Below are 26992 nucleotides of genomic sequence, written 5' to 3'. Positions count from 1 at the left end.
AGTACCAATTTGGTAGGAGCAGCTAGTGCACGTGTCCTTGTGTTGGGACATTGCAAGTTCAAATCTCATGGTATTCGTTGTATAACTAACCCCAGCTTGCCTTTAAAAAAAATGAATATCAAAGTGAAGACATGAAGAGCTTGGTCCTGTCTGGCAACATATGAGCTATGATCAAGTTCAAGGACCGTTCACTTTCAACTAGTTGTAGTTCATGAACTCAGTCACATTATGCTAAATTTAATGTGATTTTAGTTTTTTCTCTTGCCATTGACTTCCAATAGTGCTGATATATTACCTTCCTATTACTCATTCAACTCCCAGATCAAGGATAAATTTATAGACAACCAACCCAATGCCCAACAGTCATTCGTTAACAAAAAAATTGCAAGGTTTATGGCGTTACCACGTTGTTGCGGCTGCCTTCACATTAAAGGAATAAGTTAAAAGATCACCAAAGAGAGGGGCTCTACTTGTTTGGTAGGAGTTGCTAGTGCATATCACCATGTGTTCGGACGTTGCAAGTTCAAAACTCAATGGTATGTTGTGATACTGGTGGGGTCTGCCTAACCCCAGCTTGTCTTTTCAAAAAACAAAAAACCCCATGAAAATGCTTGTAGGTTGCAACCTGCTAAGCAAGTTGGAGAATATTTTCAAAAGAAAGTTGACTAAATTTTCTTTAATTTTAATAGAATTTTATCAATTATTGGCATTCAAGATCCCTTAGGAACTTGCAAATGGAATGACTTGGCCTCTATGTCGCATGGACACGGCTGCGGATGCAACGAAATGGTCATTTTTATGATTTTTTCAATCCCACTAATATATTATAAGTAGGGATGGCAGTGGACCGGGGCGAAGGTGGGGGACAAGGTCTCCATTCCTGCCCGTCTCAAAATTCTACCTTTCATCTCCGCAAGGGTTTTGATTTTAACCTTCATTATCACCTCCATCCCGGTTTCATGCCCTGCATCCCTGGTCCAAACAGGATGAGTCAGGGTGGGGGCCCATTTCTCCTCGGTCCACTACCATCCTTTAAGGCATTTTAGTTATTTTTCTAACGGAGATCGGGGATGGGGCAGGGGAAAGCGTAAGTCCATTCTCACCTCCATCTTTGCATGGGTTTTGATTTTAACTTTCATCGACACCTCCATCCCCATTTCATGTCCTCCATCTTCGATCCAAACAGGTCGAGGCAGGATGGGGCCCCGTTTCTCCCCAGTCCACTACCATCCCTAAAGGAATTTTAGTTATTTTACTAACGGGGATCGAGGACGGGGTGGGGGAAAGCATAATTAAGTCCATTCTCACCTCCATCCTTGCATGGGTTTTGATTTTAACTTTCATCCCCGTCTCCGTCCTCATTTCATGTCTTCCATCCCTGGTCCAAACCTAATATTGCTGAAAATTTTCCAAAAAATAAAAATTTTGTTTTTGAAATTTTGGAAAATAAAACAACCAATCTGAACAATGTGAAATCTACATACAGTTGGATTGGATCGAGTAACCCATCGACCATGGCTCACGACACCAAAACTCGGATCCACTCGACACCAGGATGCCAGCCCTGTGGAGGGTAGACAGGATACTGTAGATACCTTTTAAAAAAAATGCATGTGCCGTTGTGTAAATAAAAAAATGTGGGTGCCGGGTATGGTGTGTAGGAAAATGAAAACCTACAAAATGGGCATAGTGCTAAATGAAACCGCTAGTGTTTTTTCAAAATTATGATCTTATAGAAGTAATCTATATGCTTGTTTTTATAGAATTCATTTCTTAGAGCATTTAATTCTGATGCATGTATAAGTTTTTATAAGGTTTTAAAAATCAATGGTCAACAATTTTTATAAATTTTAGAGGCTACAAATACCATTTTTTATATCCAAAATGTATGATCCAAGTGTGTTTTTTTGGTAAATTTGGGGTCAGAATTTTGAAAAAAAAAATACTAACAATTTAATATCATTTTTCATTTACCACGGAACCCATTTTGTAAGTTTCCATTTCCCATATATATATATATATATATATATATATATATATATATATATATATATATATATATATATATGATAACTGAACATATTAGGTATATGGTTAAATGGATTAGATCCTATCCATAATTCATATTTATAAACACTTTTTTTGTACAATTTTTAATTGACATCATTCTTTTAACAAAAGAGGGAGTAAACCAGTATTTTGATAGAAGAGAGGGGCCCCTCCCGCTTTTCGTGTTTTGGGTCGGCCATAAGAAAAAAAAACTAAAAAAAAAGAGTTCCAGGTTAGTGGGTTCAAATTGGACCATGACGCACCTGTAGTACCCGTACCCAAAGCAGCCATGTTACGCTTTTTGTCAAAGTCAATCAGAAACGGAAGCAGATCAGGTCATGCTGAAAATGAGCGTTTTTGCTCATGCTGACATCGTGGCCGTCTGTTTGCATTTTGGATAATGCCACGTGGTTTTGTTGACTTTTCAGCTTTTTTAAAATGCAAATCGGATGGCCACGATGTCAGCATGAGCAAAAACGCTCATTTTCAGAATGACCTGATCTGCTTCCATCAGAAACAGAGACCACTGCTTCTTTTTTTTTATTACAAAAATTTGAAAAACAATTGCCACGAGCTCTGAAACGCTATAAATAAGGGGAAGAGGGCGCCATTGTTCACGCGCTTCTTCGGATCTCTCTCTCTCTCTCTCTCTCTCCCTCTGAACCCTGATTCTCCTCCCTTCAACTTCAACCCCTCCATCTTCCTTAACCCACGCGCGAATCCAAGGTGCGTGTATCAAAATCTCTCTCTCTCTCTCTCTCTCTCTCTCTCTCTCTCTCTCTCTCCGTTGATCTGAATCTGGATCTCAATTCCCTCCATCTCTCTCTCCAAAACCACCCAGATTTGTATGGGATTTGTGTGTATTCGATTCCTTATCATTGATTTTGGAGTTTCGTTGCTTTTGGAATGATGGGTGTTCTTGAATTTGTCTATCTCCACCTTAGAGGCAACGTTCTCTAAGGTGGGCAGTCTTAATTTTGTGATCAAGGTTTCTGTTTCATCCTTGAAATCCAAGAACGACCCAAAACCCAACTCATATTCTGCAAAAGTGGGCTCACTCGAACCTTTAATTAGGAAAGATAAATGTCGTCTCATTATGACATCGTTGATCCCAAATCATGGTTTGGTTTTTTAAGTTACGTTTAGATCTATGTGATCTGGGTTTTCATCAAAATCACATATTCTGTAATCGGTAAACGGTCGCATAGTTGTGTTGCTTAAGCATTGTTTGATTTTTTATATATCTTGCTGTTCAGATCTTGATCTGTAGTCTTGTAATATGTACTCAAATGAGTTGAATCTTCTGTAATGACCTCAACCTAAGCTTCCTCTGCTCAACATGCGTGTGTGTGGGTAGATGTGAGATCTGAATGTACTTTACCATCTGATTTTCTGATTACCTTTTTCTCTTGTAGATCTTGCGATCTAGTGAAAATCAAACGGAATTTGATAGAAAATTTTATTTTATGCTGATTTGTTTGCGTGGTTGTTGAGTTTTCTGTTTTTTTGTTGATCTGATGGGAATATGATCAGTTTTGATGTATAATTGTTGATGAAGTGGTTTGTTTAGTCAGAGATTTCGTGGTTTTTATTCAATAGATGTGGTGGATCTGGTGCTATCTCTTTGGTTTACTTGGTGATTTTTTATTTTTTTGATTCTTTGTGCGCACTGGCTTCACAATTTAGACGAGGTGGATATTTGTTCTGAATTCATGAACAAAAGCTCTGTTAGAAATCAAGTAAAGAAAATTCAGATGCTTTTCATGATGGAGTGTCTCTTATTCGGGTGACCTTGTAAAAGACACTAGTTGGAGCCTAGGCGGGACTAGTAGGCCTAGGCGGGACCAAAAAAATAAAAATCAAGAAAAGCAAAAATATTACCATAAATAGTTAAATTTAGTAACAAACATATATGATTGTAACTATAGTCACAAATATCGGTATCGGCTATATCTGGACGAGGCTATTTCTCGCGGTATTATAGGTTTCGTGATAAATCTCGAAAAATCTCAGGGCTTAAACAATACATAAATAATAAAAAAATAAGTAAAAAATGTAAAAGAAAGAAGAAAAATATATTTAAAATGTAAAAAATAAATAAATACAGTAAAACTAATTGATAATATCATGATATTCTTGTAATAATATCACGAGAATATCAAATTGGTGATATTTTCAAAATATCACGATATTTTCAAAATATCACGATATTTTACCTATATTATCGTTTTTTGAATTTACAGTGATAATATCGCAATATTTTCAAAATATCGCCGATATCTGTGACTATGATTGTAATTATCAATGAAGTGTGTAATTCAGTGTAACATGTCGCAAAATTTATGAAATTGTATAATATTGAACATACACCAAAACTTGGGGCACACCATCCGATTATTCTCTCTCTCTCTCTATATATATATATATAGTAATGATAAGGTGCTCCTGGAGCACCTACTCCCACCTAATAAAAGTTTCAAATTTTCAGAATTTGTGTTTTTTCATTGATCAGACCCTATAGATATGATCTACAATTATTTAGTCGAAAACAAGTTTTGGATCATGTGATTATGTCATACATGTAGGTTTTTTAAGATCTTAGCAAATCAATGACTCAAAAAACCTATTTTAATGTCCAAAAAACGTGATTCCTATCAAATAAATTATGTTAAATACATCTATAAGGTCTGATTGAGAAGATGCAACCTACAACTATGATTTCTAGTAGGTAGGAGTAGGTGCTCCTGGAGCACTATATATATATATATATATATATATATATATATATATATATATATATGAGAACTGAACATATTAGGCCCTCTTTTCTCGTTCTGCCCCATAATTTGAAGTGTTTTATGATAGATCTGAACCGCTCTATTTAGTGGGAATCGACTCTTGGATCATGTTTTTTAGAGGAAGAAATGTATTTTTATGAGCTGGGAAAAATTGATGTCTTCCGGTGATTCGAAAGCCAGTTCCCACTAAACAAAACCTATAGATCACATTTATGGTGTTAGATGTGAGAAAAAATACCAAAACCTACGATTTTTTAAGGGGCCTAACGGGGCAAAACAAGCACATTACTCTATAATCTATATATATACTCTATATATATGTATATATATAGAGAGAGGGGGGGGGGATATCCTGCCCCTGTTTCGTTAGGCCACTGTTAGGACCCTCCAGAAATCATAGTTTTTAGATGTTTTATGCTTGATTTGAACCGTTATATGTGTTTATGATTGTTGCTGAATAGAGAACATGTAATTGATTAAGCATCTTTATGCTTAGATGTGTATTTTAAAGAAGTAAAAGAATCATCAGTTGATATCGTACTAAAATTTCATGATAAAATGTTTACATTTTTTACATCAAATCAATTTAAAACAAAGCTTGTTTCTCAATAAATAAGTATTGATAAATACATCAAATAGTTCAAAAATGAGCATCAATAAAACACCTAAAACTTTGATATTTGGAGGGTCTTAACGGTAACGTAAAGAAAAAAAGGACAAGATGAACCCGTTCTCATATATATATATATATATATATATATATATATATGTGTGTGTGTGTGTGTGTGTGTGTGTGTGTGTGTGTGTGCTGCGCGTGCGCGTGTGTCTCAAAAATACATGCATACAAGTAAACAACCAAAATAAATAAGAAGAAAAAAAGAAGAAAAGGGAGAAAAAAGGAAGAAGAAAAAAGAGTGGAGGGGCGAGAGGAGGAAGAAGGAAAAAAAAAGATGGGAAAAAAGGGGGAAAAGGAAGAAGAAGAAGAAAGAGAGAAGGTGAAGGGGTGAAAAGGGGAGGAAGAAGGCAAAAATAAAGCAAAAGAAGAAGAATAAAAGGAGAGAACAAAAAAGAAAGCTTTTGGTGCGAGAGAAAGAAGATAAAAAAAAGGAAAGAGCCAAAAAAAAATTTAAATGACAACAATATCCTTGTGGCCTCGGCGGGGACAGCCTAGGCATCCTATGTGAAAAAACAGGGCCCTACGGCCTAAACCCATAAGCCTAGGCGGTGGCCTTACGCCTAGCCAGCCTAGGCGGCACCTAGGTGCCGCTTTTGACAACTAAGTTGGTGACAATTAGGTTGTCCATCATAGCCTGAAGTGATTCTGTGTTTGAGGATCTGCCAAGGAGAATTATCATGTCAATGTCTAAAAGTTCACATGTGTTTAGATAGTTGAGATCACATTCAATAGGAAGGGGATTTCCAGGTTTATGGTGGAAGCCTTTGGAATCACATTCATCAGCAAGAATAATCCAAGAATTTTTCTGGAAGAAAATGAATTTGGTGTTTGTTAGCACTAGCAAAGGCACTGCTTCAAGGTGTAAAATGTATAGGAGAGGGGCATATACTGATGATTAGTGGCCATTTGGGTGCAAATTGTATGCAATGTGAATGTGTGTGGGGGGGAGGGGAGGATGATTCTTCTGTGTGTACCTTTTTTTATTCATTAACATATTTTTACTGATGCAGACGTGATTTATAATCAACATCCACACAATTTGGGTTTGTAGGTAGACTTTTGCGGCAGTCAATTCAATCAATATAGCTTGATTTTCTTCAAAAGGAACATTTTCAAGTCTTGAACCTAAACTTTCTAATTTAAACAGACTGCCAATAATTAAAAGTTGTTAAAGGCATTATGTTTGTTATTTCTTCTTGCTGGGTATTATCCACACTTCATGATCGTGTAATATCAAATTGCCATGTGAGAGCTTTTCTGAATAATCTTTTATCATCTAATGAGTTGATTTCTTCACATTCTAAAATGCTTTTCAATCTGAAATAGTGCTAGCACACTATTAGGTACAAGCTGATAAGTTTGTGATGTTCTATTCTTCCTCAATGGATTCTTGATATTCACTTGAACCTAGAATTACATTACTTAATTCTTTGGTTTTATGCAGAAAGATAAGTGATTAGTGTGGCATAAATGGGCAGCAATTCTGTGGAATTTGATGCATCAAAAACAAAGGTATGTTCATGGTTATCACTAGATTATTCTCAATCTGGGCCCCAACTGGCAGTGAATTTCAAGTCATTGAACATGTTTATAGTTCACTGAAGTAGAATTGGTCCATTTTGATTGTCAGATTAAGCTTATGTTGTTCGAATCACTGCCCAGGCAGCATTGATTTCATGGTTATTTATATGTGTTTGTTCGTGTGTGGAAGTTATTGTGTATGTCTTATAACCCAATCTTGTCTCTAAATTTTATGCAATAACCACATCTTATGTTCCTGCAGACTGAGAGTGAAAACCGTCTGGGTGAGAAGAAAGTAACTGTTGTATTTGTTCTTGGTAAATGTTCCTTTTCCTTCTTATGTGTTATGATCATGCTTGTTAATTCCTTGTTTTGGAAGCTGCTTAGTTGACTGTGTAGATGGAAATTATCAAAGAGAGGTGAAAATTTAACTTTTTGGTAATGTTTTTTTTTCAGTTTTTTTTATTGATTTAGTAAGTTTTTGCCTTCCCGGTTGGTACATGCTCAAAAGAAAATCTGGATGTGATTTTTGTTGTATGGTCACTGCCACAGTTTTATTTGATGTTCTAAAGAAACTTTGAGTGGGTTGCTATGAATTTTGCATATTTTTGTAATATGGAATAATGGAAGGGATTTTAGCAACCAATCTATTATAAGTTTCAATATTGAGTAAAAATCAGGAAAAACATGTTTCTATGAATTTCTTAGGAATCATTTATTCTAAAAGTTTGAGGAAGAGAAGGTAGCTATAATTATGGTTTATGAGGGATTTTGAGTGAGAAAAGTGCTGATATATCTCTAAGCAGACATACTTCAATTCAGTTCACTATCCAAGAATTTCAAATCCTCTTAAACTGTCACTTAGTTGTTTCTTTCTTTTTATGTTCTAGAGTACCTTTGAGCATTTCTTGCAATTCTTTCTTGAGGAAACTATTTCTTACAACTCTGATTATTGTAACAATGTGGTGCAGAATGGTCTTCAAGTGTCAAGCCTTTTGAAATTACAAATATCTATTGTATCTTCCTTTGTCCTCAACATGTTTTTATCTGAAATTGAAGGTAACATTAGTCCTACTCCCCTATATTTGAGCAGGTGGTCCAGGCAGCGGAAAAGGCACACAATGTGCTAACATAGTTGAACACTTTGGATTTACCCACCTTAGTGCTGGTGACCTGCTTCGAGCAGAAATTAAATCTGGTTCAGAAAATGGGTATGTTCCTGGTTCCTGCACTTAAACCAAAAACTTATGCCCTTGTCTTAGGAGCTCCTCACTCTTTCCAGTTGTAATTGTTTTTATATTGGCACTATTAGTTTAATCTGAAGATTGGTTGGAAAAGCTTTGTTAACAATCATAGTTAGCCAATGGTAGTGTTTCTCGGTAAAAAAAAAATCAGAACTTGAAAATGGTTACACTGAAAGCCAGAGATTTATGAAGTGTTTTTTTTTTTATTATATGGGTATTGTAATTGAGATAAAATTTCCTACTTCATTTGATGAAGCATTTACGTTTTCAATTTTCTTTCTGGGTTTTGTGAAACCCATGTTTGTTAAATGATCTTTTAATAGTATCTTCAAAAAACTGCTTGTGTATGCCAAATCTCATGAATTTTCCGTGATAATTCAAGTTAGCATGCAGTGGAACTTTATGAGAGAACTGATTTTCATTTGTACTAGAAAAATTGGACAATATGTAATATTCTTCATGTGAAAGGGGAAAAAAGTGAAATGTCTTGAACCATAGAAAATGGCAGCCTAAAGTAATATTGTCTTGGCACATATTGTGTATAGATTATTCTGTATGCATCTAACCAGGACCTCTAACCACTTGTATTCCACCTGCAGCTTCCCCTGCCCATAGTACCAAAGTGTGCCACTCTCACTGGCCTTGAACCCAAGAATCATTTCTGAGGTTGCAAAGTTTAAGCCTGACATAATTCACCCGTCATCACCTGGAGTTATGGTCTGTAACAAACTAGGGTAGCCGAAATAATCACTAAGGGAGCAGATGACCAAAATAACAATAAAAACGACTAAGTATATTAATGTGCAGTATATAAATTAACAGCCTCCCCAGCTTGTGATGAGATCAATGAAATTTCATAAGTTGTAAACCTGAAAGCAATCTTCACGTAGAAGTTATGACTCAAAGAAAATGGATAAGGTAATTAAACCCATGGCACCAATATCGTCATTCTTTTGAAAATATCACAATATTATCATTTCTTCACAACAAACATGAAAATACTGAGAATATTTTTTAATATATAACTATAAAATATATTATTATGATATTATCATGAGTTTTTATACAAGATTCATTTGAAGTATTTTTTTTTTATTTTGGTTTTTTTTATGTTTTAGAAAATTGTCTAACTGTTTCTTTATATTTTTGTAAGAAAAATACTACAAAACCTATTATTTCTTATGTTTTTTTTTTATCCTTTACTTTTTTCCAATTTTAAAATTTCTGAGTTTTTCCTCAGATTTTTCTAAGAAAAGCCACTTTTTGAAAAAAGAAAAAAACTCCGAGGAAAAACTTGTGAGAAATTGCTGAGAATGATACTGGTCACTATGATTAAACCCTATAAACTGCCCATAACGAAATAATGCTTGATCTCCACATTCTACATGTGTAGATATTTGTTGGTTGGCAGTTTATATGGTACACGTTTTAGCACAGAAGAGCATATAGTAAGTAGATAGATGAACAGCTCTCACATGATATGGAAATAGTACATAATCTTAGTGGTTACAGAAGCCATTACTCTATACTCAAAAACTACATAGATGAGAGAGAAGCATATTATTGTTTTTACTCTACAAGACAAGAAAATCTTCTGGGAATGAAAAGGAAAATAGATGCCTCTGTCACATAATCTCATTGATCAGTAATATAAAGTTATAAACATAAAATAAAGAGATTAGGAGGAAGATAGTAATGGGATGAGGAGATGGTTTGATGAGTATATTTGATGATAAGTATAAAAAATTTTTGCATGAATGATAATAGGAGAATGTTGGAAGCTTGGTGCCAAGTACATGTTTATAGTGTGTGTTTGGTTTGCATGCTTTTATGTAAATTCATCAATGTCTAAAAGAGAAAGAAGCACAAAGAGCCCATATTGAATCTTAGATCTTAGTATACATTTGTTTAGATATCAGCAATCTTAGCTCGTAAAATATTTGACCTTGATAACAAATTTAGAAGCAAACATTACCTAAGCGAATATGGATGGACCAGGTAGAATTGTGCTGTCTTAAACAAGGGACATCTGGTTTGAATCCCACCAAGGAATATGTCCTTGCTTTAGTATTGAGAGAAAAAGGCGGAAAATAGACCACATCAGTCCATAAAAAATATTTCTCCAACAAATGCTTCATGCTAATTACCTCTTTTTTGGTGCTTCTTTTTTTTCAAAGATCCATAAGCATCGAAACCATCTATTCATCCAGGTGGGATCAATTTGTTTTTTATCCATTCTTGATTAATTCTGTTTTTTTTTTGCTTTGAAATGTAGAACTGAAAATAGTTTCTCCATTATTTGTCATATATCAGAATGTATCAGCTTTGACTGTCATAAAAAGTAACAACACCTTCTAAACAATCCAATACACAAACATGTGCTTATACACACATGCATGCACATGCACAGGCTCATGTTTAATGCTTAGACTTATGGATCCAAGTGAAATTGCTATGTCCTCTATTCAAAAGGAGAGAAGTGGGTAATAGTTTGGAAGTTGTCAATAATGGATTCGTGGGTGATGTGATAATCTTTCCAACCCCCGTCCTAACCCTCAACCCTCGACCTTCTTCCCAATTCTTGACCACCATTCCCCAACTAGGCTGGCAGCAGAGAGAGAGAGCATACCCACCAGTGCCTTTCTTCTTCTTCTTCTTCTTCTTCTTCTTCTTCTTCTTCTTCTTCTTCATCTTCCTCATCCTCCTCCCCGAGCACAAGCGAGGGAGAGATAGGAATAGGGTTTCATCCTCTCCCCCTTCCTCTCCCTTTTCCATTTATCAAATAACTTAAGATTTGAAAAGGACATCACTTAAATGACAAAGCAACCCTTTTCTTCAATTATTTATCATTGGTCTCATTGGATTATATGTGTGGATCCTAATCTGGTCCAAACTCAATGCTTCATATATAAATATATAAAAGCATACATCCATACCCACACTTTTGCAACTTCTTATGTCATACTCGCACCCATACCCTTACCTGTGACATAGGTAAAAATATAGGTATGCACATGCACACACGCACACGTATGACACATGCACACATACTTATATGTATGTCATGTTCTTAATATTGACGACCTTCAGCAGATGTATATGTATTCTTTTAGTCATCTCAGAGATGGGATATGCACAGTGCTGTCTATTCTCCTAGATAATCTGTAGGTTGATTTGTTTGATGTACTTATTTAATTTTTGACTAGCTATTTCTTGCTTTATACAATTTTTCTTTGAGATGATAATGGCCTTGTATAATTGTCACATTGCTACAGGACCATGATTCAGAACATGATAAAGGAAGGTAAAATTGTTCCTTCAGAGGTGACGATTAAGCTTCTAGAACGAGCAATGAAGGAAGATAAAAATGACAAATTTCTTATTGATGGCTTCCCTCGCAATGAAGAGAATCGTGCTGCCTTTGAGGAAGTTGTATGATTTCATCCTCTCAAACTTTTCCCTGAGAATTAAAAAGTATCAGTTCTTCATCAGTTGCCATACAGTTCACAGTTTCTGTTCAATTTTTGCTTGTGCAAAAATAATACTCATGAGAATGTTTTTTTTTCTTTTGACTATCTTAATTTTATAAATTAGTGTAGATTCACTTATCTGTGGGTGGGATGCTTTTATTTTACAGAGCAAAATCAAACCACAGTTTGTATTGTTTTTTGATTGTTCAGAAGAGGAGTTGGAGAGGAGGCTTTTAAAAAGGAACCAGGTTAGCCTGAACATTCTATTAGCATTCATGTGCCTGTCATATTTTCTGTTGCCTAATTTCTTATTTCCATCCATTTTGCCATTTGTTTGTCATGAAGGGAAGAGAAGATGATAATATTGAGACTATACGGAAGCGGTTTAAAGTCTTTCTAGAATCCAGTCTTCCTGTAATTGAGTATTATACCTCACTAGAAAAGGTTTTCAAGGTGATCGTCTCTTTTCATATCAACATCCCATGTTCCTCATCATTAGTGTTTTTTTATGAATATGTAAATTTTTGGACTAATTTTGTGCAGATTGATGCTGGAAGGCGCCCAGAAAAAGTTTTTGAGGATATCAAAAGTATTTTCTCCCCGTATAGTTTGAAAGTATGACACTTTCTTCTACCTGCCAATGTGTTGCATGCAGTGGACAAGCCCTCACTTTTGTTCATTTGGTTCTAACATGAATTGACAGGAAAAAGTTGATGCTGAATACAGCGTTGAGAAATGCACCAATGATGTCAAGGAAGTCCATCTAGTGTAGAGGTATAACTTTTTATGTTTCATTACACAGGCTTTATTTTACAAAGAAAGATGGAATAAATAAATGGGTTAGTAAATGCATGAAGGAACTAGTTAGGAAATAATCTTAACCCTGCATTACTTTCAGCACCATCTAATTCCTTTTTTGTTTCTCTATAGGTTAGAATTACTCAAGTAGAATAATAATATTCTCTAACCTTGCATCTATTTTTTTGTCTTTCCTTTTTTCTTCCAAGTAGAATAACATATCAACAGCTGTGTCCTAGCATGAATGCACTTTGCCTAAATCAAGGACTTCATCTTTTTGTTGATGACACTGATTATCGTGGCTTTTGGCAGACATAGGGCTTACAACTAGTTCAATGCAAATGATATCTGGACTCCCAAAGTTCTCTTTTCTTTTTTGAAATAAACCATATCATTTCATTGAATCAGCAATTGCAGTTCAGACATAGGGGACGAGGTGTCACCCTGAAGCCAAAACAAGAACAGAAATACAGATTACCGCAATTACATTCTCAATGCTTAAGTGCTTAAGGTCGTCCGATCCCAAAGTTCTAGTTCGCCCTATTTCATTACTCCAAATACACCCCTAACATTGTAATAATGGCAGCATTGCATAACAGGGGGGTGACTTTGAGGTTCTATCCTGGGCCAACATATCACCAGACTACTCTCGTTTATTGGACTCCCAAACCCTAAAAATAAGTATCTATCTAGGTGATCTCAAGGAGGCCAACTTTCGTTTTCAGTCGAATTACAAAGCTGCAAAGTCGTTTTCCTGAATACAGCCCCTCCATTTTCTTTTTTCTGTTTGCTTTTTATAACTCCATCTTTGAAGTTTTAACGGTTGTTTGTTGCATCTGCAGGCGCTTAAATTGTCGCCTCTCCTGACAGCATAACGCTGGGGAAGACAGATAATGATATTATAGTCCAATGCGACTTAAATGCTTTGTATTAACTATGTGAACGGTACCTTTTGCTATTGCAAAATAATTAGGGGACATTTTAAACTATTTTTTAGATATCGGTAAGATATATAGAAATGCTTCCCGTTTTGCTGGGTTGTTGCTTATTTGGAGTGTCTCCAGATTCCTTTTGGGCGGTGTGCTACCCTGCCCCATACCTGGCCTTGTTCATGCTTTAACTTTTAAATATTTTATGCAATATGTGAGCAAGCAAAATTAATTGTTGAAATCTCTCTCTCTCTCTCTCTCTCTCTCTCTCTGTTGCAACTAAGTGGTAGGTTAAACCATGGGGAAATATGAGCAAGATTTTTATGTTGGTAGCTTAATGAAAAATATTGTGACCCCCCCCTGTGGTTGGTAGGAGCTGTCAGTGCACCTCTCCTTGAGGTGGGACGTTGCAGGTTCAAACCCCAGTGGTACCTTGAATAATAACTGGTGGGGGTCTGCCTAACCCCAGCTTGCCTTTCAAAAAAAATTATTGTGATATATTTCAAAGTGCACCTTAGCGACCATTGAAAAAGTGAGAGAGTTTGGTGGTGGGCCACCAATTTTGCCACAACATTACCAATGATGTCTTTCATTGAGAATGGATTTCACGTAGATAATAGTGTTTCTATCAGAAAATAAAATTTACAATAAAGAAGTAACTTTAATTTACTATATCTCAAATTGCAAGTGACTGGTCTAATTGATTGTTGATTCATAATATCTAAAATGGAGATAGAAGATGTTGCATTAGATTTTCGTCAACTCTCGTCCTATCCTTGAACTCCACAAAAGGTTTTAATGGTGCATAAATTTTTTTACTTAAAACTTACGTTAAATTTTTTATGTAAAGCTTAGAAAATGTTGGCATTTGTAAGATTTAAAATATTTAGATAATACATAAAAACATTATAATCTTTAGAAATATGCAAAAAACAAGAAAATGTCTTCATATCATAATAAGATCGTGCTATATTTTTAAAACTATTTTGGTTATACCATGATTTTACATTTTTTTCTTATATTTTTTATAAAATTGCGTATATTTTGATATCATGGATATTTGAGATGACTGGAAAGCATGATTATGGTTTTGAGTGTTCAAAAAAACAGTAGGGTTTTAGAACTGTGGTCCATCTCAGGCATACCAGTAGGGGGTCTTTTTTTTTTATGATAAACAACCCTCATTGAGAACCGGATCACTCAATGGGCCCAATAGAGGGTCAGTTCAAACCCACAATACGGTGCACATTTATAGTGGTAAATGATACCGAATTGTGCGTATAAACTATTCTTTTACTTGTTCATTAGAGTTAATGACCATTGAAGTGCAGTCCTTTTCATATTAAGAACTCCCAACAATATTTTCTTGATCTAGCTCCATGGACAAACTTTCCAACCCTTCAATAACAAGGTTGATTGATCATTGCCTACCTCGGCCCCCCCTCGTGGTTTGGTCGAAATTCAATTGTCCATTATTCCCGAACTCTCAAATCCTGATTTTCGATGAGATCATGTGGGCCGGATTAGGCTGCCACCTGAGGTTTTACTATCTATTGCAGGGCTAATGGGTTGTAGGGATGCAAATGGGCCGGATTCAGTATTGGAGTTTTGTGATTTTTGGCTGTTCCAACTCTATCCGAATCTGATCTGTTTGCATCCCTAATTCCAAGGCAGGTTCCTGGTCAATAAAAAAAAAGGAGATTTTTTTTGTTAAGCTAAGAGGAAACCTGATTCTCATTGACAGCAACTGAAAACTCATGGCATTCTTCAACTTGAACGCTTTCAAGTAGAGTCCATAGTTGCCAGAGATGGGTATGGGTATGAGATACTGGTACGGGTACGGATACGCAAGGCCCAAAAGTTTTAGGTACTTTTTTATTGAAACATATATCTAAAAATTTTGTTATGAGTTTCTAATAGCCATTGATACTGAATTTCGGTACATGGTGTCGTTGATGATGGTACGAGTTTATGAAAATTATATCTCATGATTTATGTTACAAGAATAATACCATAATATATATTGTGACAAAAAAATGCTAAGAAAAGCAAAAACACTAAAAATCAAAATATCACATAATTTTACTATGTATAGCCATAGCAATAGGTCAATTCTCAAGCAACATGCAAAAGCGAAATATTGAAAGCAATATATTTTAAGACAATAACTAAATAAAGAAAAAACATAAAAACAATCTAAAGCTAATGATGTAAGGGCTGCCTCTTGCAAGAATTTATGAAAAGTATATGCAAGTATGAGAATAATCTCTTGCATGTCTTCTCAAATCGCAATCATGAAATTGATATAAAAAGTATAAAAATCATATTTAAATTAAAAAAAATAAATAACCTCTTGTTGCATATTAAAGAAAAAGAAAAAAAATGTGTGTTAAAAGCATTTTTTTGTAGTACACTATTTATGTAACCTTTTAAATGTATGCAAATGTTTTATTAATGAATTTATATAACCATTTAAAGTTAATAAGATTTACCATTTAATGCATTAAAAATATATTTTAGAAGCATATAACTTTTTTATAATATAATATTTATGCAACCTTATTGAGCTGATGTGGATTAAGGCTTTACATGGTTTTCTTATTTAGCTCTTCTACCAAAAATGCTTACACCTTTAGGTTTTTCTTCTTTTTTGTTTTTCTAGAAGACCAAACTAAGGTTAATAAATTTTGAAGTAAGCATTTAGTATTCATTGTCGATTACATAATGACTAGTTGTCATGAACGGATACACACATATGCATAGCACATACATGTGTAAAGTTGTGGGCACACACTTTAACTTAAAAATTGTTTATAATTAACTAATTTTATTAATAATTGATATATTCTTATTCTCTCTCCCCTCTCTCGCTATTTTGTGTTTATCTATACATATAGCCAACTTCCTAACTAATTCTCTCTTTTTCTCACATCTCCATGGGATGGTTCTTAGGTGGCTTCTCTCTCTCGTCCCTGCATGATTCCCACTTACCTCCTCAGAATTCGAATTCTTATATACTATTTATATTTTGGATTCAGATTCGAATCTAGCAAAGATCCAACCCAAGTCAGACCAATTTGCACCCCTAAATAGTGGTCTATTTCCTAAGTAGTCTTGATATGTCCAAACAAGATCCACATTCCAACAAGAGGTCAATGCATCAAACTCCAATAGGGTTAAAGTTTTGTCTGGTCTAAAATTAACCTCAAGGTGGTAAGATCAGATGTTAGTAGAGGGAAGATCACTTTTCAAGACATGATGCTGACATTGAGGGAGTATTTGATTGCATGGACAAAAACATTGTAAAACAGTTCTGTTTGGACACTGCTGTTCGGGTGCAGAGGTGTTTTGGACAAGTAAAATATATGTCTTAGGTGTTTTGCATTTTTTGTTTAGTTTTTGTCCCAATTGTTTCAGACACCAGTGCTTCACGGAGAGGGTGGAACATTGTGCCCCGCTGGAGGTGCAAAACTTTATGTTCCAGGCATGCCACTTGTCCAATATTTATATCAGGTACATGAGATGCAGACAAGAGCAACCTACGGATGCGATTGTCCATGTAATCAAACACCTCCTGAGGAATCAATACCGGCCTAATTGGATTGATGCTAAATGTTTTTTGAAGTGGACACTAGTTCATATTGAGCGTCACTCGAACAAATTCAAATCTAAATAAGCAAGTATTAAGATCATTTAAAAAGAGAATATTTATAGAGCTAGATTTTTTTAGTGTCATGGTGTACGTGTATTGATTTTGCACAGGCTTTTATCACTTACTTTAAAGCATTCTTAAGTGCATAACTTCGAAGATGTCCTCCATCTCTCCCGTTACATGTTCGAGCTCAAAAAACTTTAACTCTTGATCGGATTTTGTAGGTCACTGTCAAACCTAACTAAATTATGTAAATGGTTTGGCTATAGCTTACTAAAACTAATGAAACATGTACATGCTTAAGATGGTCAAGTAGTAACTCAGTTTGATTATCTCAGGTTAGTCCTAAGATTGTATAGTAAACTTATTAAACTGCCCCTATTGTATGATAACATAAGCACAACATACCTTTTCAAGCTAAAGCTAAAAGGATAACATAACCCCAGCTTGCCTTTAAAAAAAAGAAGTTATATTTGGAAAAGAAAATGTGACTGTCTACTTTTTGTATATATGCACTAAAATCCAGAATTGGTATCTAACACCTCTTACCGGTTTCCAAAGAGTGACTTAGAAATAAAATGATTCCAAGTGTAGACAGAAAGTATCAAAATCAGGAAGCTGAGGAAGTGACTTGGACAAAAAGTGATTCAGAATCACTTTCAATTTGCAAAAAAGCCGTTAGCCATGTGACTAACATTGGTACTTGGTGCCTTTTCTTATTTTCTGAGTAATTTCCTGGTACATACCCACCTTTTACCTGATATTACATATCAGTTACCATCTTTTCTGAATTTTGGGATATAGTCCTAAGTTTTCCTGACAACTGTTAAATAGAGACCTGTGGTTAACCTCACTCACAGAAACCAAGGGGAAACGTTTTTAAAGTGATGTAAAGTTACTTTAATACCCTTATGACTGAAAAATACTTTTATTACTTCTTTAAAATTGGGAAATACTTATCTTCCCTGTACTGAAACGTACTTCCACCTGCCGTTTCATTTTTAGGAACTTATTATGCGTAGGTGAAGACGATTAGAGTTGGCACCCCATCCAAAGATTCGGATTTTAGATAACAAATATCTCTATTTGGATCAGATCCAAGATACGTAAGTTTATTTGGGTCCAATTTGTAACCAAATAGGCATTATGGTTGGTGTGACTCAAATTCACATAAAAATCAATAGGTTACTCGTTTTAGAATATTTGTCTCATAAGGTCTCATTTTCAGACCAGACTTAAAACTTTATTGTAAGATTGGACTACCTATATCCAACTCAAATCTCATAATAAAGCTTTGAATCTGATTGGGCTCTATGTTACCAGGTCCACTCAATTTTCATGTCAAAAAAGGGTTGAGTTTGCCTGATTTTGATTGAAACCGGCTATATAATGCTGATTTGGTTTCAACCAAGATCCAAAAATATATATCACATTGGTATGGCCCAAATTCAGATGTTACCCAAAACTGAAAATATGGGTAAAATCCATAGATGTGATCTATTTTAATCATTTGCAACTCTAACGTTCGAGGATAAAATAAGAAGTTTAAAGCGCTTTTAAACGTTTAAGGGATAGAGGGACGAATACAAGTCAGGGAAACAAATATAGATAAAGGGTAATAAAATTAGAAATTTAAATTACTTTTAAACATTCAAGCGATACAAGTTAGACAACCACATATAGATAGAGGGTAAAATAAGAATTTTAATTGTCAGTAAAATAATGGTTCATATCAGAAAATTCAGAAAAGGTGATACCTGATGTGAAATTTCAGGTAAAAGGTGAGTCAGTATAAAAAAAATTACCTTTTTTTTTCTTCCCTGATTTATTGGGATTGAGACGCCCCCACATTCGTTGTTGTTATCATTTGTCACATCTGATCGCCTGAACATTTTAACAAAGAACAGAGCTGGGGAAATTAAGGGCCCCCTCCTTTTTCACAAACAGCGTTTAGCCAACCCATTGAAAATACGTAAGAAGGTAGGAGGTAGGCGTTGCATCCATTGAAAAGAAAATAGTGGTTTGGACATATTCGGCAAAGGTTTAAAGTTAGAAGGATGGACAAATAGAAAAATATATTAGTCAAAAGAGGCCGAGGTAGGCCCAAAAAGACTTGGATGGAGATGATAGGAAAGGATATGAATGCTTTGAACCTCACCTAAGACATGACATTGAATAGAAATGATTGGAGGAGAAGAATTCATGTGGAGGACCCAGAATGATTTTCTTTTTTGTTCATATCGTCGACACCAATTGTTTTGGGAAGGTGTAGTTGTTGTTGTTGCGTTTAGCCAACCCAAACAGATCATAGACCCATTCAAACTATCCTACAGTTATGCAATGCAACAGCCCATATACCAGTGGGGTTTGAACTTGCAAGTGACTTGCACAAACTGCTACCAGATGATCAGAGCCCCCTCATTGGTAGTTGGAGTTCAAACTCTTGACGAGGGGCCCTTAATCCCCCACCTTGATCATAAAAAAAAAAAAAACTCGTCAATGAAATTATGAGAGCAAAGCTTGAGCATTGTGCTAGTTGTGCAGTCTATAAAACTTGTGATTTTTGGATTTTCTCAGCTTCCTGTTATTGCAAATACAATCACAGCACTTTCTCAAGTTTAGTGAAACGCCACAAAATGCAAGTTACGTTGCCATTCTTACTAAGAATGCTCGCTTGAATCTTGTGAAAGATGGAAGGACGACTGACTTTGTGTGACCAACAATCACAACTTTTGGATTCTCTACTGTAATTACATCTCAGCTGGTGGCCAAGTGTTTTTAGTAAGTTACTGTCCATTTAGTAATTGGTTGTTGGCTAAATTGTTAGGATTCAGATTCTGTATCAAATGGTAAAAAGGTCATACCAAATCCTATTTTTTACACGTAGTAATCGAATTAGGATATCTATAGTATTTGATAGCAAAAAATTAAAACCATATTTGTTTCCAATTATAACTGATATGTTTTTGGGTTACCAATTTTGACTAAACTTTTGGTTGTGTTTTTGAGAAGTGAAAATACTATTAAAAAGAGATTCACTTCAAAATCTCAAAATAGATTTCAAATCTTAAGAGACCGAAAGTGATTCTCACACAAATAAAATTCACTTTCTAAATCTCGCTTTTGATATATGTGCCAACTCATATTTTATGAAGCTTATTTTTAAAGTATTATGCCAAAAAAGTTTTATGTTTAATCGCTTTTGTAAGTATGGTTCAAATAAGATTTACTTTTCAAAGTGTATTAGAAAGTGAATCTCATGTGATCGAACCAAACATACCTTAAATGTAGTTTGATATCAGATAAAATTCAATCCATTGTCATCCCTCTGCACGGGGCTAACCTGATTTTCCATCCTGCCAATGTTGCTTTCAAACACAGCAAAATCCATGTTTTTTTATGTTGGGGACTATTTATCCCCCAAAAAGAGGGAAAAGTAGTCTGAACGCAAGGGGCTAACTATTTGTCCAAAAAATAGTCAAGGACAATTCATCCCTGCATTCAAACACCCCTGGTTGATGTCCGTCTGGATGTTCCACTGGGCTCTGGAGGGTTGGCCCAGGACGGGGCTGGCTTGAGCCCATGGTTTTGGGCGGAAATGATTATATATCCAAAGCTTAGGCCTGGCTTAATATAGACAATCAATTCCAATTTTGGTCTTAATAATTTATTAGGTTTGGACCAACATACATAAATGGCCTTTATACTATAGTGACCTCAAGCCCACCAGGACCAGGCCTAGTCCCAAACTAGGCAGCATTCTCCATGCTAAACAAGAAACCTTTCTGGTCCAACATATCCGACCCTTGCTTGGACTCATCCAAGCTGGTTAGGCCAGCTAATCAAAATAATTGAACCAGTTATGACTCGGACAGGGACCAGAGCTTGGCATTAGTCCTGTGCAAGATTCAGACTAGGTCCCACTTATTGTACATTTTACCTAAAATGTGGCAGCACAACTTATTCAAATTGCCAGACCCAACTCATTTATGTTTGTGTCTGGAGCCAGGCCCACTGGATCTCTATCCCAATAAATGATACTTGAATTTTACGGTTTACTCTCTTGGGGTTTAACATTATAGTGTGCGGTCATTAGGGCTCGATCCTCTGGGGTTGCTCGAAATCATTATATATAGTGTTTTGCTACTCTTGTAGGTAAGGAAACCCCTAGTAAAAGACTGTAATATTTTTTTTTCTTTGCACATCTAACACTCTTGATGTGATCTAGATATTTAGGTTAGTAGAAATCAGTGCTTGGATCAAGTTATTCTAACATGTATTTAAGATTTTATAGAGATTAAAAAATCAATAGCATATAATGTATCAAAATTTCAACTCATATCAGTGGGGGCTCCGCTTGTCTGGCAGGAGCAGTTAGTGCAGGTCACGTTGTGTTTGGACGTTGCAAGTTCCAACCCCAAATGGTATGGCTGTGTAATTGGTAGGGGTCTGCCCTAATCCCAGCTTTTTCTCTCGAAAAAACATTCAACTCATAAAATCAATATCTTTATGTCAAAAAATGTGATCCAAGAGGCGGTTCCTACTATTTTGACCATGTTGAACATATGGTTAGATCAATTCAAAACAATCTCCCAATGAGTTCCAACTAAGGGATTTTGTACTAAAAAGGGCACCAAGTACTATATATATATAGGAAAACCAAAACCTAAAAAATGGGCACCATGTTAAATGAAACATAATATTGGATTTTCGGTATTTTTTTTAAATTTCAACCCTATAGATGTGTTCATCATGATTGATTTACTAGAAATCAACACTTGAATCATGCATTTTGGATGAAAAAATGATATTTAGAGCCTCATAATTTTATGAAATTTGTAGGCCATTGATTTTTTGAAAACTTATAAAAGCTTATCCATACATTAGAATCAAATGCTTCAATAAGTGACTCCTATAAAACAAGCCTATAGATCATATATGTAAGGTCTGAATTTCGAAAAAAATACTGAGAATCTAATAGCATGTTTCATTTAGCATGCTCATTTGTAGGTTTTTATTTTCCTTATATGTATATATATATATATATATACGCGCCACCCGATCACCAACCATTGTCGCTTTCTCATGACTATGATGCATGTGGCCAGCCGTAATCACCAAGCGAGGCACAAAATATTGCATGTGCGTGCAGAACACAACTCATGCATTACGCACTCAACAACCTGTTTGGCGTTGATGATGCTGACATGCTTAATTCTTTTAATTAGTTGACAAATATTGTTTGCATTCTTGGCTATCAAGGAAAGAAAATAATAGCAATCATTTCTCAGTACATCCCTCTTGAGATGAGTGGCCATGGATGGTCAATCTCTAGAATTAAAGGTCATGCTTCACAAATTCAAACCTATCTGTATGTATTTTCAGCATTTTTATCTATTTATATTTTTTTATGACGAAGAACCCTCACCGAGAACTAGGTCACTTAATGCCACTTTGCAAGGTAAAACCCGAATTAGGTCACGGACAACCAAGCCCTTATGGAGCCCACCAGTTAAAGGTACCCACACACACACACCAACAAAACAATAGAACCTAGGATGAAGGGTCAGCCTTCTCCATTTTTAAATTCAAGCGTGCTATGTTAAATTAGGCATGATGTTTCTTGATGGATTCTTTCATACTACGACCCCCAACGTGTATGAGAGAAAGAGATTCATGGTGGACCACCAAGCTGCCACTTCACAGACCGTTAGCCCGGCCATAACGGTTTAAAAATATAGTCAATAATGTTTTTATATTAAGAATGAATTTCACGTAGATAACAGTATTTATATAGAAAAAACATAATTTATAATAACAATATACTTTGTGTGTTTGGTTGCTTGTCCAAGAACAGCTGTCTGTTCTGTAACAAATGTTCTCGATCCTGTGTTTGTTTCAACTCAAATAGGAAAATCATATTTTTTCTATTTAAAAATAAATAAACTGCAAGAAATTACATCATAAATAAATGAAAAAATTCTAAGCTACAAGAAAAATAAATAATAAACTCAAAGAAACTATAAATAAATCATAAAATTAAATATAAAAAATACTACTTCAAACTCTAATAAAAGAAAATCAAAGAAAAAACTCTAATCAAAGAAAAATTTTAATCAAATTAAATATAAAAAACCCTAATTAAAAATTTTTGATTCAAATCCTTAATCAAAAAATTTCTTATTTTTATATTTAATTCAAACCATAAAATTAAAATCAAAGAAAAGTCATAAATCAAAAAACCCTAATCAAGAGTGAAAAACAAAGAAGAAGAAGAAGAAGAAAGATAGAGAGAGGGAAGAGGGGGGGGGGGGGGGGGGAGGGTTGGGAATGAGGAGAGAGTCCGGGTATACCCCCACCACCCCTCCGCCCAACTTATTCTTTTTTTTTTTTAACCCATGGGAACACTGTCCTGTTCCCCCATTCCAAGGGGGTACTAGAACAGTGTTCTGTCATTCCTGGGATGCTGCAGATGTGTGTCTGCCGCGTCCAGCATTTTGCGTTCTGCGTATTCATGGCGTCCTGCGTGACTCGCGGAACGGCAATCAAACGCGCCCTCAGTTTACTTTGTTTAGCAATATTGTTATCAGCTTGCAAGTGACAGATCTAATTTATACATGATAATTCATATTATATAGAGTGGAGAGAAAAAACAATTCTATTTAATTTCCATTAAGTTGCACCTTATCCTAGAAGTACACAAAACTAATATATCGATCAACTAGAGTCTGATTCTGCTGAGTCATGCATTATGTGGGTAAGGTTAAAAAAAATTAATATCGCAAATCTCGATGTCTAGATTTTCTCAACAAGGGAAATACCAAGATAAATTAAATTTTGTTGGAAAATATGAGATTTTATAAACCGAAATAACAGGTAAAATCCATTTTAAAATTTTAGAAATATAAAACAACGTTTTGCTATCGTGATATTTTCTAAATGTTGTGATTTTATCACTTTCCAAGTATATTGTAATAAAATCATGATATTTTCAAGTCAGATGAAACCCATTATACGGTGGCCATTTATAGCAGTAAATGATTCATAATTAGACCCAAGGGGGGGGGGGGGGGGGGGTTGGCGTAGTGGGCTTTTGCCTTGGCTGCTAGACAGACAGTCAAGGTTCGATTCTCATGGATGTCACTCTTCTGCCCAAGCCAACATATAGCATAGGCCTTAGGGGCCGGGGTCCTATCCTTGAAGTGCAGGTATGGCAGGCTGAGCCTGCGCAACCAGGTCTTTGTGCCGGGTGCAGTTTCTTCGGGTTATAAATCTAAAAAACAAAAGATGCATAATTATGTATATAAACTATTCTTTTACTTGTTCATTAGAGCTAATGACGATTTAAGACGGGCGCCAATGCACCATGCTAAGAGCTATCCTTTTCATGTGAAGAACTCCCAAACAAGGTGTTCCTGGTCAAAGTCTATGGACAAATTTTCCAAACCTTCCAACAACAAAGATGATTTTGTTTGGTTCTTAATCTTTTTTAAAAGAAAGGTGAGCTTGGATCCAATAAGATATGGTTCTTGACAACACCTTGACAGTGCTTGGGATGTGATATCCACGTCTGCTCTTTTGTTTGGATTGGGCAGCAGGGTGTGGTCCATAAATCAATTCTGAAACTAGGACAGGGAGGCCACTGCCAGACCTATTGAAGTGGGGAGGGTTTCAAAGTCTGCAAGATCTGACCTCGATTCCCAAAAAAAAAAAAGAGGATTATGTGAGTCTGGGTCCAGATCTAGACTCCAGTCGTAGGCTGCAAGTGGGGTTTGGAGGGATGTAAATGGTTGTGAATGGAATCAGATGTGGTCAATACCATATCTGACTAATCGGATGTGGACTAAATGGATTCGAATTCCGATGGTGAAAAGCTCATTCTGGTTTTTTACATGAACAGATTCTTATATCAATAAAATCCGGATATTTTTGTCAGATTCGTTAGCAAAAAACTAAAACTATATCCGCATCTGATTATGTTCGGATATGGTTTTGGGTTACCAAATGCAACTAAAAGGAATTGCATTTGGTCGGATATTGGATAAATTCTGATTGATTGACATCCTTAGGCATTTGAATGGCTTGGATCTAATATTCAAATTTTGGATTTTGCATTGTTTTTTCAAAAACAAAAAAAGTCTGGTTTTATGTGAGTGGGGTTCCAGATTTAGACCACAGTTGAAATTTGTTTGTTGTGTTTGAATGTCTCATATTCAAATGTTGGATATGGTGTGGGTCTCATGTTAATTAATCGTTGTTTCATGCAAATAAAATCTTAAATCTTTAGATCTGGAATCCTAGAAGGGCCTCCTTTTTCATGCATTTCTTGTCTCTAAAATGTGAGAAACTCTTTTTACTTAATAATCACGCATTTGTAAACGTCCTGTTGCTTGCGCCCTTTATGTGATTTCAATAAAAAGAGGTTTGCATATTTTGGAGACCTGTTTGCAAAGGTCCTCAAAATGTGTGAACCTCTATTAACTAAATACTCTTACATTTATGAATGTTTTGACTTTCACACGTGAATGACTCTATACATTTGCGAATGTCTTCTTGCTTGTGCGCCTTTTATGTGATTTTAGTAAAAAGAAACTCACACATTTTGAGGGCATTCTCAATCATGAGTTGATAAGGTTTCTACTAGCATTGATCTAATGAGACGCCGTTAAGTGATCGGCATATGCACATGCTTTCATAATGAGACGCCGTTAGGTGATCGGCCTAACACGAACACCTTATCGACTTCTTTTGATAAGGGAGGCAGGCGTGGGACCCCCTCAGTTGGGGGGGGGCAGCTAATACGTGGCACTATTAAGTTGGGCCGAACACTTTTGATCATTGGATCTGCTCTCTTTCGTAAACCCATGTATCAGGTAAAAGAATCAGTCTTAAAGGGCTGAATGTATCCTACCCATGTTGAAGCTAAAAGCAACCAAAGGAGATCCAGATTTAATTGAATCTGAGACCCATTTATCCGACCCGATTGTATGACTATTAAGTATGAACCACCAGTCCACCACGACTCAATGTGGGTCCCAAATGAGAAATGTCGGGTCAAAAGCCGACCCGGCAACACCCCTCATTTGTTTGCGGCGTCAGGTAGCGCATCGCTCCAAACTCATCCGTGGGCCCGAGCTGGACTAACCCTATCACGTGCGTTCGGCTCCGCAACCTGCAGTCCAATAAAAAACCACGGATGCGGAATTGGCAGAGTCGTCGTGGGCGTGAAGTGGGGCCCAAGTTTCGAAACTGTGGTCTTCCCATTGGTTAAGACTTAAGAACCCCCTCGGACAAATTTAGGCATGTTCTGCTGTCCAGACAATGAGAAAATTACCAATAGGGACATATAGTCCAGTCAGTTGGACGAAAATGGCCATCACCCTTCCTCAACCAACTTGGTCCAACCAACCCCAACCCTGTTTGCTTTTAATGACGGTCATTATTCCTTAACCAAGCCAATTAAACTCCCCAATAAAAACGATAGTTCAATTTCATCCTTTGGGCTGCCTAACAGCGCATCATATTCGGATCGAATCGTGTAAACACGGATTCTTGGTTAAGCGATTACTAAGGACACGGTTGCAAGTATGCTTATGCGGGTCCAGGGCTCCAATATAGTGGAAGGAGGAGCAGTGTTACATGGTAAGACTTTTGCTAAATCCCATGATAATGCATCTTAGTTTGTATTTAAAGTTAAGCGTTAACAGCTTCTCCTTTGGACTTGCAGAATGTTTGGTAGCTTGCTAAAGAGCATCGATCCACGAACAAAGAGCGATTATCCTTAATTGATAATTCTCATAATAATCAACATCTCCATAGAGAAAATGACTGATTTAAATTTAGAGCTTATTAGCA

At 35.8% G+C, this 26992-nt stretch overlaps 1 protein-coding gene across 1 annotated transcript; it reads left to right on the top strand.

The window, feature by feature from the left end:
* Positions 1–2665: 2665 nt before the first annotated feature.
* Positions 2666–13726, top strand: LOC149831360 (UMP-CMP kinase 3-like). Its single transcript, XM_090013839.1, has 10 exons — positions 2666–2775; positions 6968–7035; positions 7307–7361; positions 8138–8255; positions 11564–11720; positions 11926–12006; positions 12104–12211; positions 12302–12373; positions 12462–12532; positions 13399–13726. Exons 2-9 carry the CDS (start codon positions 6994–6996, stop codon positions 12528–12530), a joined length of 702 nt encoding a protein of 233 aa, XP_089869965.1. The 5' UTR covers positions 2666–2775; positions 6968–6993; the 3' UTR covers positions 12531–12532; positions 13399–13726.
* The last annotated feature ends 13266 nt before the right edge of the window (positions 13727–26992 follow it).

The sequence above is a fragment of the Nuphar pumila genome, chromosome 7 (assembly GCF_984573655.1).
Source record: "Nuphar pumila chromosome 7, dmNupPumi1.hap1.1, whole genome shotgun sequence".
Taxonomy (NCBI): Eukaryota; Viridiplantae; Streptophyta; class Magnoliopsida; order Nymphaeales; family Nymphaeaceae; genus Nuphar; species Nuphar pumila.
The sequence above is the reverse complement of the archived record's forward strand: the minus strand, read 5'-3'. Positions and strand labels throughout refer to the sequence as shown.

Bases quoted from the DNA above. Each gene is read 5' to 3' on its own strand.
- LOC149831360 (XM_090013839.1), top strand. From the start codon at position 6,994: ATGGGCAGCAATTCTGTGGAATTTGATGCATCAAAAACAAAG. The intron at 7,036-7,306 runs GTATGTTCATGG...ATGTTCCTGCAG, and splicing joins TTGATGCATCAAAAACAAAG to ACTGAGAGTGAAAACCGTCT. The intron at 7,362-8,137 runs GTAAATGTTCCT...ATATTTGAGCAG, and splicing joins AACTGTTGTATTTGTTCTTG to GTGGTCCAGGCAGCGGAAAA.